This window comes from Molothrus aeneus, chromosome 1, assembly GCF_037042795.1.
Source record: "Molothrus aeneus isolate 106 chromosome 1, BPBGC_Maene_1.0, whole genome shotgun sequence".
NCBI lineage: Eukaryota > Metazoa > Chordata > Aves > Passeriformes > Icteridae > Molothrus > Molothrus aeneus.
Window position 1 is genome coordinate 64607726 of NC_089646.1, and position 11885 is coordinate 64619610.

General features: G+C 42.3%; 1 protein-coding gene across 1 annotated transcript; it reads left to right on the forward strand.

The window, feature by feature from the left end:
• Positions 1-660: 660 nt before the first annotated feature.
• On the forward strand, positions 661-11350 carry RBM24 (RNA binding motif protein 24). The gene is made up of 4 exons (XM_066558229.1): positions 661-1020; positions 1539-1662; positions 2766-2820; positions 9233-11350. Exons 1-4 carry the CDS (start codon positions 853-855, stop codon positions 9561-9563), a joined length of 678 nt encoding a protein of 225 aa, XP_066414326.1. The 5' UTR covers positions 661-852; the 3' UTR covers positions 9564-11350.
• Positions 11351-11885: the final 535 nt, after the last annotated feature.

Consider the following 11885-nt stretch of genomic DNA (forward strand, 5'->3'; position numbering starts at 1 on the left):
ACCAAACGAACAGCAAGAACCACAACCACCAGCACCACCACAATAAAAATGGACGTGTTGCAGCACCGTAGTCTCGTTAGCCTGTTGAGAGCAGTAACTGAAGGTTGCAGAGGTTTGACCACAAGCCCTCGGGGAGGGATCGAAGCATTTGAGGGCCGCCAGCAGGCTCTCTGGCCGACCGGGCACCTCTGACCCCACCGGACCATGTCTCCTGGCACTTGCTGTTGGCAGCAAACCTGTCTCGAAGGGCACCGGGCGTCCCCGAGGGGCACCCCTGAGGCCGCCCCTTTGCCTGGCGGCCCCGAGGCCCGGCTGCCGCCGCACGGGGGGCATCCAGCTGTTGCCAACAGCTGTGTGTCAGCCCCGGCCGCGCCGCGGCCGAGCGCGGGGTCCGCCCCGCCGGCGTCCCCGCCCCTGCGAGGAGGAGGAGGAGGAACCGAGAGTGACCGACCCGGTGGCTTTTAGGGGGGAGGCCACTCAGTTGTTAGAGCCCAGGCCCTGCACTCCTCTTCCAGCTGCTGTTTCTGCTCGTTTCCAGCACTACGGCCGCCAGGCTGGCTGCTGCCCGGCCTCCCCTCCTCCTTTTGCCGGTACCTACCTCAAAACCGCCCGAGGCTGCGAGGCTCCGCTCTTGAAGGAGGAGGAAGCTGGGTCTGCAAAGGCAGAAGGGAATTGCATTGTAGCTGGGTGGCGGGGGGAAAACGGGGGGCGGGGGAAGAGAGGAGAGAGAAAAAAAATTAAAAGGAAAAAAGGAGCGGGGCTGAGTCTGGAAGCGGGTCTCGCCGCCCAGGACCCGCACGCCCCGGCCGCCACGCGTGGGTGCAGATCGCGGCGCGCAGGGCCGGGCTGAAGATGCACACGACGCAGAAGGACACCACTTACACCAAGATCTTCGTCGGGGGCTTGCCCTACCACACCACCGACTCCAGCCTGCGCAAGTACTTTGAGGTCTTCGGGGACATCGAGGAGGCGGTGGTCATCACCGACCGGCAGACGGGCAAGTCCCGGGGATACGGCTTTGTAAGTGCCGGGGCGCGGGGCAGGGCGGTGGGCGGCTGCGGGGGGGCATCGCGGGGAAACTTCCGCGGGGGCCGCTGTGAGAGCTCGGGGGCCGGGAGGGGCTACCGAGCGTCCGGCTTTTTGCTTTTCTCTCTTTTTTTTTTTTTTTTTTCCCTTTTTATTTTTCTCTCTCCCTGCTGGGGAGTTTGGATGGAGGCGGAGGGGGTGGGGGGGGAATTACTGAATAAGGAGATTGAGGGGGGGAATTACCCAATTCCTCGCACACCGCCGGCGCGCCTGTTGCTCGCTGATACGGCCGCTGCGGGGTTTATCTGCCGGCGGCCGAGCTCGGCCCGCGCCCTCCGCCCTGCGCCCGCCGCGGCTGCCGGCGCCCTGCTCCGCTCGGCGGGCGGGCCGGGGCCGGGGTCCGGCCGAGGGCCCCTCGGCGCCGCCCGCGGGTACGGCCGGGTCGCTGCTGTGGGCGGGAGGCTTCCCCTTCCCCGCGGAAAGGGATCTAATGCGCGGCATCGCCCGTTAAGGTCACCATGGCTGACAGAGCTGCTGCTGAAAGGGCTTGTAAAGACCCCAACCCCATCATCGATGGCAGGAAAGCCAACGTGAACCTGGCGTACCTGGGTGCCAAGCCGCGGATAATGCAGCCAGGTGAGGAAGCAGCCCTGAATGGCTTTTCTCTCCGTACCTCAGGTTTCTGAAGAGAGTAAAACTTCAAAAAAAGGTAGTGCTGCCCTCCACCTTCCTGAAGTACACGCACAGTTAGGCGTGCTTTGGTTTTGATGTTTAAATGCAGCATGTAGTAATTTTCTGGCTATTTTGCACATGTGCCTTATTTAAAAAAAAAAGCGATCAAAGATAAAATATCTGGAGTTCCCCAGGAAGACTTCCACAGCTCAAACACTTCATTGGTTATTCCTGCTGCTGGGAATGTGGTGGCGCTGACCATTTACAGTATCGTTGCAGGGTAAGATTGGCCTAAGAGTGAATCGCTTCCAATGTGTGCGGTCTTATTACTACAAACAATATCTTAATACAAACTTCTCAAGCAGATGGGAGCTATTATGCAGATTTTAAAATGAAATGGCTTTTCCTAAGACCACATCTGAGACAATCTGATGTCCTAGCCACTTCCCAGACTGCTGCTTTGCAGCAAGAGTGAGAGGAGCATGGAGTGTGTGCACATTTGTGCTCTAAAGGAGGTCATTCTGAATTCCCCCGTGTTTAGCCTGATGAACACTTGTGCGAGTAATTAAGTGCCCGCCAAGGAAAGACAGGGTTTACGCTAGGGTGTCTGGAGAACAGAAATGAAGTTGGGATTTGACCCCCTGTGCTAAGTCCTGATGAGTAGGGGTGACTTAAATCTTTAAGTCTGTAGAAATTACACAAATACACCGATGAATGGAAAGTACCACACAGTCATTCAGATGTTAAAGTTAGGGATCCAAATGGTGCACCATGTAAAATGTGAACAAAAACTCTGTACTTGTTTAGAAAAAGTCATTTTCCTAAACATCTCTACGAAAGCGTGTGCTTTACTGGTTTAAGTTCTGTGTGTGTGTGTCTGTATGTGTGTATGGACTGTTATATTTTACTTTCTAAGTTTTGGTTCTACAGCCTTTTAGCTGTTGTTACTGCAGACTGTTAGTAAAGGCTCTTACTCTGCGTTTTTTTGTGTGTGTGTGTATACATATAGCATAAATAAGTGGCCAAAAAACACCCATACAGAGAATGCAATGTGTTTTTGTTGGTAGGTTTTGCCTTTGGTGTCCAGCAGCTTCATCCCGCTCTCATACAGAGGCCTTTCGGGTAAGTCTCAATGGGACCTCAAACAGGGGAGGAAAAAAAAATCTTTTTTTAAAAAAAAAGGAAAGAAAAAGTATGATTGTTGAAAGCCTCTTGCAATAGCATCCTTAAAGCTCTCAGATTTATAAATGTATACTCATAAATGCGCTCACCTTGTCGGTCATGTTCTAAATGCCGCAGCTGAGTCAAGTTGTGTGGGACGTGGCCCTTCCGACTAAGCACTCCAGTCCCACATGACCCTATGATAAAACAAGGAGGTATGACTTGATGCAAGATTGCTGTGCCCCATTTCTCTTTTTTCAGCTTGACTCAATGTTATTTATCTCTTTCTAATCTGACAGGGATCGTTTACAGTTAAGATAACTGATCAGAAGGATATGATGATAAGAGGTGGAATAGTTCTGTTTGGAATTAAACTCTGTAACCAGTAGACTCAAACACAAACAAGCTAAAATGGTGATTAACGATGCATGTATGTTTTTTCATATAGTCAATAGACCTCCGTGTGCTTTTTTTTTATTTATTACAGTAATGAAGTGGTGTTGATAGCTAAACTGTGTGCTTTTATTTAATTGAAAGAGCTGTAGTGAAAGTTTTTGGGGGGGGATCTTTTTTAATTTTGGTTTTGTTGTTGAGGAGTGACTTTGCCATGGGGAGCAAAGGGCCTTTTTTTTCCTTGCTTTCAAGCTGTAGCCTGTGACTTTTTTAACCATATTTTGTAGTGAGTGCTAAATTGTGTGACTTCTTGATTTTTAAGTAAATCAACATATTGCTTGCATGTTCATAATTTTTGGGAGGTTTGTTCTTGGGAAGGGTGTGGATCTCCTTATTAACAATGTGCGTCCATTTGGGCTTTCTAATTTGAGGGGATTTTTTCTTCAATCTGTCTTTTATATGTAGTGCATTTCTCCTGAATTTGAGTATAAACTATTCCTAAGTGGATCTAACTCTTGCTTTTTATAGGCATATCATTAGGAGTTGAAGTCTGCTTTAAGCTTTCCGTAGCGCCACTTCACTAATGCACAGTGACTGAGAAACTCATTGCAAAATAGTGCCTTTTGCTAATTAATACATAAGCTAACAATTAAGTAGGGAAAATGTGTCATATATGTATTTTGTTTATTTGGTTAGAATGGCTTTAGAATATCATACTTACCTGTTATTTAAGCAACAACAGCTTCTCAGTAATTTGATTTGTCAGAATGGAAGGAAAAAACAGTTCCTATCCTGAAAATGACAGGAAAAAGTTTTTCCTAGAAACTTCATTTTAAAAGAGCATGCTGATTCTTCCAAGAGTGGGGAGGCTGTAAAAACTGTCTTTTTTTTTTTTTTTACCTTGTTATGATTATCCTCTACTGTATTTTGCTTGCTTCTTTGAAGTGTGAGATGACAGTGGGTATGCAGTGATCAGTTTATGATGCCTGCACTAAGGTAGGCAGGAGGCAGAACACCTCTCCAGAGCTGTTAAAACACTTGTTGAAAAGGGAACTACTGAATTGTGCAGGGATCAGCTGTGGAGAGACTATTTGCTGAGCACAACAGAAAGGGAGGATCAGTGGCAGTCCCTTGCTTAAAGGACTCTGCAAATGTAGGAGTCTTTCTTGCTTTCCTTACCCAAAGCCAACAATAGATGACATAAACCATATTTAAGTCAGGGAAATCCTTCCAGCAAGCTGAATAAGGTTAGATTTCTAATGCATTGCACATAAATCTGAAAGAATGTTGGTCACAGAGTCATGTATATATGAAATTGGTAATTTTTCATTCATCCTTGGCTGTTGCATTTCTTTTACTATGTGTAAACAACAGAGATTACCAATCCTTCTTCCTCCTCAAAATTTCCAGTGACCTGTACCTTTATCTAAAGTATGTAGTTCAGATTAAGGAGAACAGCATTCATTAGGATGAATGAACATGTTCATTCACTTCATTGAAAGTAAGAGGAGATGTTTCAGCACTTATTTGAATCTCCTTCTGTTGAAGAGTTCACTTTTGCTGTGCAGTTTGCATTGAAATACATGGTCACCCTAAAGCCTTTTTTCTTCCTGTGCAGTTGCACTTTGGAAGTACACTTCCTTAATACGCTGTGTGAAACAGGCTTTAGTGGTGATTCAGTGCCAATACTCAGCTAATCCATACACAAAAGCTTCAGATGTTTTGTGGTTGAGTTTTGGGTTTTTTCCCTAACAGTGCAAATTAGTGAGGTGCTGCCATATTTTGGTACGGTCAGCTGTGTTTTAGAATCACAGAATCATAGAACAGCCTGGGTTGGAAGGGACCTTACAGATCATGTTGTTCCAACCCCTGCCATGGACAAGGACACCTTTCCCTAGACCATGTTGCTCAGAGCTCCATCCAGCCTGGCCTTGAACACTCTCAGAGACGGGGCATCCACAACATAAGGTTTCACATCTATCAAATAATAAACTTAAAATAATTTGATTATGTTACATTACTTTTACTGAGAAGATGCAGAAGTTCAATATTCTGACTTAAGTACAACGCAGTTGTGGTGGAGGGAGACAGAAACTAGATTAGCTTCAACGCATGATACATTTAAAATGCAGGGAATTTTTTTTTATTCAGTGCTGCAGAATAACATTTCTTCCTGCTCTTTACATTCAGCATCTATCTTATGGTGATGTGTTTCATAGAAAGCTATTTGATCACAGAATTGGTTATTTATACAGCTTTGTTTTCAGGATTGTTTATTAAAATACTATCCCTGAATTCAACAGGAATTTATGGAGGGGGAAGATGACTTTGCTTCCCAAGATAGCTTTTTGTATTTTGCTGATGTAATTTTTACTTTAATATTGGTGGGAAAATTCAAGGTTATTCAGAGGTACTGCTGAAGGACATAACTGGTGTGGAGATTTTTTTATTTTCTGTCTAAAACCTGTACTTATATCAAAATGAAAACATACCCATTGTTTTCAGTAAGACCAGAGTTAAATCCAAAATTATTAAGCCCATTATCAAACAGTTAGCTGATACAACATGCTTGATATCTTCCAAGATTTAGGCAAATCTGCCTTTCTTAAGAGAGAAGGAAAATCCCCCTCCTGAGTTTTTGATTAAAAGATCTGTATAATACTAGACTACAGATAGTCTGAAAAGAGGGAATGAAGCTGGAACAGTCAGAAGTTAGCCTGCTGTTACGTCCTCTTAGTGGTTATCAGATAAAAGGAAACATAGTAAGGGTCTTGTATGTTTAATGTTTATGCAACCTATTTCTCTTAAAAGGAGAGCTGTTCATTGGTGAAAATCTGCTCTTTAACTATGCTTACAAAAGCAAACAATGCCATGCAAGGGCCAAAGCAAAACATTTTTTTTAAAGTTGAATATCTAGTTTTTTTGAGAATGTAATGCTGAGAGTTAAAGATGCACTACTCCTGCTGAATTTCTATATGCCACAGCTCTCTGCATTAATCTCAAAAGTCTTCTTTCGTTTGAAATTATCGTTCACTTTATTGTTGCCTATAGGATTATTCTTGAGGTCTTTAGTTAAACGTAAATCTTCTGTTACAACAACAAAGAAAGTCTTAAGGCATGTGGCAGGGATGTAGGTCATTGAATTTTGAGTATCTCAAAGCTACAGTTACTGCTAAAGTTAAATACGGCTTCTATTTTCCTTTATTGCAAAAGCATAAAACAGTAAATACACGTTCCAAAATAAAAACTACTGCCAGGAAAGAGAGCTTAAATCCTGTCAATTTCTCACACTATCACTCTGAAAAGTAAAGCAGCAGCTTTTATTTAAAATGAAGGACACTAAGGATTTCTAGTGTAACTGGGAATTGCTTTTTCAGCTTTTGACCTGGCAGAGCATGAAAAGCAGTTGGGTTCTGAATGGCTGAGATCTTCGTGTCCTGGCCTCTGCAGTAGGTAGAAATTTACTTTGGCCATATAAAGCCATTTTACTTGACTGAAAACAGTTGTAGCATGACAGATGATCAAAAATAGCCCCACTGCAGCTTATGCTGTCAATCATCATGTGTTAAATGGCATGGTGGAGAGGAGCCTGCACAGGGTTTATGTTTATTGTAGGGTAAGATGTAGCAAACAGATAATGTTTCATAACTTCACCACCTGTTAGTTTCTTGGCTTAAAGAAACCAAGTCACAAGAGCTTAAGTAGAAGCACATGTATCTTTCTGTCTTTTTCAAGGATATGGCCGAGTATCCAAGTGTCTTCAGAAAATCTTAGTAACATCAGTTCAAGGCAACACAAGCAGCCTGAAAAGCTTTCTTATTGTCTCTTCTGTTAGAATTACTCTCTTCCATAAGTGCTGAATGTAAAGATTGCTTTGATGTGGTGTTAAATGGACTCTTCGTGATGCAAAAGAGGCTCTCTGTGACTTCAGATTTGTTTTTATACTTCTTTCCCTAAACGCTTAAGAAATATGGTGTAATGTTTATTAGAATTGTACTTGGTTGGTGACCAATACAAAATGCTTGCTTATGCTCATCCATATGGAGAGCTCAGGTAATGATGTGTATTTAAATGCACAGAGCCAGCTTAAGTATGCTTCAAATGCACTTCTGGCTAATCACTTCATAAATTAGGTGAGTGTTAAAAACCCAACTTATGGTTTCGTTTTATGTTTTCTTTCCCTTCCCAATCCCTCCCTATTTGTCACTCTTTTTTTTCCCCTTCCCACAATAGGAAATGAATTTCATTTACATGTTGGGTTTTTATGATTGTGGTGTTCATGTCTTAAACATGGCAACTGAACATTTCTCTCTGCTAATACTCCTATTCAAGCAACTGAGCTCTTTTTTTTCTGAAAAAGAAAACTAAGCTGTTTTAAAGTCTATCACTTATTTTAAACTACGTTTTGCTATGATTCCAGTTGACAGTGTCCTCTCTGATTGCAAATGTTTCCTTGTTGACCCCTTAAGTACACCTTAAAGCTGTTTTAAAAATGAAACAAAAAATCCCCCAACAAACCTTTCCATGAAATCTTGAATTTGGAGAACAGAAGACACTTTTTACTACTACAGTTTTCATCTGTGCCTAAAGTGTGTTCAAAGGTTGGTGCAGTCTTTAGAGGTGTCTGTAAAGGTAAAGAAAGTTCAGTATGAAATAGCAGTGAATCTGTACAAGAAGTTTTTCATGCATTTATAGAGATTCACTGGCTGGGAAGGAGTTGCATATATGAAGGACTTCTCTTTGGAAATCCAGATGCAAGACAGGGTTATGAATGTAAAAGTATTTTTTTAAATCATAATATAAAATCCAACCATGAGATTAACATGTATGTACACTTGTGTGCTAAGACAAAGATATGACCAGTTTTTAAAACTAAAGGGCTAAGTAAACAAGCCAAGAAAGCAAATTATGTGACTTGGACAAGATAGGAAAGTGTTTACTGATCTATTCAGAATGTTTCTTTCTTAAACTGTAAATTTGTGGTTTTTTTGCTTTTGTTAAGCACCAGATCTATTTAGACTTAATCTTATGCCCACCTCCCAAAAAACTCTATGCTGTATGTCTTGCATAGAAATAAACAAGCTGGCACAAAACAGGACATCAGTGACCTGATAATCAAACAGGTTTGACTCTTGTGTCCTTACGAACTTTTATAAAAGTGTGATGCACATGTACTTAGGAGTCACTGTTATGGATTTTAATAGCATCTATGTAGCTTCCCCTCAATGGCCTCTTGTGACGGAGTGAGCTGCACTATCGTTCGTTTGGAAAGTGTGATTCTTGCTGTGTTTACCACACTTGTGAACTCTATTTAAACTCCTTTGTCGCCTGTGTTGGTTTTTTTTCTTATTTTTAATAAGGGTGACTGAGGTTGCAGAGAAATTAATGTGTGCTGAGTCTGCATAGCAACTTAAGTAGGGTTGCCACAATACACTCTTAACATGCCTCCCTGGGAAGACTTGACATAAAGTCAGAGTTCAATAATTTTGTTGCCTTATTGGCTGTTGTCGAACTCATTACAGTGATGCTGTCAAACTGCTCAGTTACTAATAATAAAAGTACTGCAGGAAGTAATTTTACTAAGAGTAAAATAGTTAAGGGAGAAGAGGGGTAATAAAAACGACTTGCAGGTGATTTGAAAAACAAGTTCTGCAATTTTCCAGATGGAATAATCAAGCTTAGTCCTTCAGAATTGTCTTAAAACAGACATCAGTAATGCTGGTACTTTGAATGGCCTTAAAGATAATATCCTCAAGGAACACTGAACACCCCGGCTTAACTCAGCTACAACGCTGTGCTTTGGAGCGATGCATCTCTTCGGGCCAGTGAACTGATAATTGGTCCATTGAGTCAAGTTATTGTGGCAACCCTATGCACATAACAACAACTAAATTGAGTTTGTTTTAGTTCGGAGTATGGATATGACACTTAGGCGCTGACTCGCGTACCGACTCTAACTCCCTCTCCCATCTTTCAACAGGATACCCGCTCACTATGTCTATCCACAGGCTTTTGTGCAGCCTGGAGTGGTAATTCCCCACGTGCAGCCCGCGGCGGCCGCTGCTTCCACCACGCCCTACATCGACTACACCGGCGCGGCGTACGCGCAGTACTCGGCGGCAGCGGCCGCCTATGAGCAGTACCCGTACGCCGCCTCCCCAGCCGCCGCCGCTGGCTACGTGGCGGCCGGGGGCTACGGCTATGCCGTGCAGCAGCCCCTGACCGCAGCAGCGCCCGGCACGGCCGCGGCGGCTGCGGCGGCGTTCGGCCAGTACCAGCCCCAACAGCTGCAGGCAGACCGCATGCAATAGCGGATGGACTCCCGAAGGAAGCTCGCCACCTCTCTCTTCCTCTTCTCGGCCTTCCAGTAGAAGTAGTTAACAGAGACAATTCGTAGTAACTAAGGAGCTTTAAGGAAAGAGATGCTATTGCGAAACTAAAGATTTTTATTCCGCTGTCTTCATACAGTATGCATCCAAATCTTGTTGTTAGAGGGGAAGGGTAGTGCGGCATGTCTAGTTTCAAGTATCAAGCAAGAAGAAAATGGGGGGAAAAATACTGTACTGTCATGAAAGAGTGGCAGGAGTAGCCATGGGACTTTATCTTTTCAAATGAACAAAAAAGAACCAAAAAAAAAAGCAAAGATGTATTTTCTACAGTATCAGGGAAGCAAAACTGCCTTTTATAAGTAAGAAAATGGTATCTGAAAAGTTTGAACCAGGGAAAAAACTTGAGTCAGCAATATGTAACCTTTAACCATTTAAGAGGAAATGAGCTTAAAGCACTGATTGTCCTTTCTAGCTTTCAGAAGTTGTCTTTGTGAGACAGGACCTTGTCACTGTCTCACTGACGGGCACCGAACAACCCAAGGAAGATGGCCGGCTGGTAAGATGGCGGACAGGCACCAAAGTTATTTTCTTCTCTGTCCTCTGGATGAGTGGAACTATGGAGCAAGTGATGTGGAAGTAAGGGGTGCAACAGCTGTAGAGACAATCAATAACACAGACAGTTCTGGACAGAACACATCACTTGTGCTCATGTGATGAGCTTGTCACATCCTAATCCCTCGCCCCATCCCGTTTCACTTTTGGGAAACTTTAACTGCTGGTGTCAGCTATTCTGATTCTAAAATAGGATCAGCCCTTTACTACAACAGCCTTCTCTTTCTATTTATTGCATCTATTAGTAACTTGTGAATAAAGGCAGGAAGAAGCCTAATTAATTAAAACCTTTTAAGAACTGTTTTAAGGGAATTTTCTTTTCTGAAACCATTTGTACAATTTTAATATCTATTTCAGGATTATATTTAAAGTATTTATTAGCAAACATACAGTACACAAGGCAACTTTTTGTTACCAAGACTGCAGTTCCTGAAGGGTTAATGGTATGTGATTTATACTGTGCCTTAATTGTTATGCTATTTAAAAAAAAATATTTATTTTGAAAGTTTTACTATGCTGCGCTCTAAAGAAAGCGACTTTAGATGTGACACTGTAAAATTATGTATTCATCTCATGGTATAAATTATTTAGTAGGCTTAGATGTAGCATATTAAATATTAACCTAATTAACTAAGGATGTTGACTTGGATTTATTTAAATTCAGTATGTGCACTGTATGAGGGTACTCTTAAATTAACACTTTTTTAGGTTTTTACATAAAATATTGCTAGTTCATTCTTTTTCCCTCTACTAGTTATTCATGTAGACCTCTCAAATACATTAGTGCCGTTTTCTCACTCATCTGTACGTAGACTGACTATTTTTCCCTTTGCTAGAAAATGCTGCTTTACATTGTCCTGTGAAACTACAATACTTGCAATTTTTATTCTTGACCGAAATGGAATTTAATATTTTACACTGTATTGGATTTTTTTATACTTGAACAATTTCATACAAGGGAAGACAGGATAGCATTTTTATGGACTTTATCCAATGTCACTGGATTTATTTGAAGTATTCTGAATACTAGCCAGTGTTACAATGTAGACATGACTCTCCTGTGCATATTATTTATTCAGTATGTATATTGCTTTACAACATTTCAGATCTCTTAATCTATTCACTCGTATTAAAACAATAAAAAAAATGTTGTCTCATCCTGTCTAGTGTTGTTCTTGCCCAAATTGTCTTAGATCTTGTTTAATTAAAACTAGAGGGGAAATCTTTTATATAGTTTTCCTGGTCTGTTGCGTGAATAGCAGCATGTCCACTGACTTCAAATACACAGATTGATGGGAACTGTATTACATAGAGGAGATTCTGTTGAGGAGATGGAGAAGATCCATTTGAGGTTTGTCATAAAGTAATTCAGAATGGAAGGGACTTTGGAAGGTCTGAGGTCGCTTATGTCTTTGTCCAGTCAGGTCTTTAAAAATCCCCATGTGGAGACTGCACAACACTGGGTATTCTATTCCACTACCTAATTATTCCCGTTGTGTCATTTTTTTTCTCCCTTCTATCTAACCAGCACCTCCCCTGCTGGTTACAGCCCTAGTCTCATTGTTTGGCAGAAAGCCCAGCCCTATCTTCTTGGTAATCTTCTGTTAGGAACTGGAAAATTGCTGTTCTCGTCCATAAGCTGAACAAACCTCAATGCCTCACCCTCTCCTCACAATTCTCATGCTTCAACCT

What these genes read in the sequence shown, in the direction of transcription:
- RBM24 (XM_066558229.1), top strand. Translation starts at nt 853, where the DNA reads ATGCACACGACGCAGAAGGACACCACTTACACCAAGATCTTCGTCGGG. An exon ending in AGTCCCGGGGATACGGCTTT is followed by an intron (nt 1,021 to 1,538) that starts GTAAGTGCCGGG and finishes TCGCCCGTTAAG; the next exon opens with GTCACCATGGCTGACAGAGC. An exon ending in CTCATACAGAGGCCTTTCGG is followed by an intron (nt 2,821 to 9,232) that starts GTAAGTCTCAAT and finishes ATCTTTCAACAG; the next exon opens with GATACCCGCTCACTATGTCT.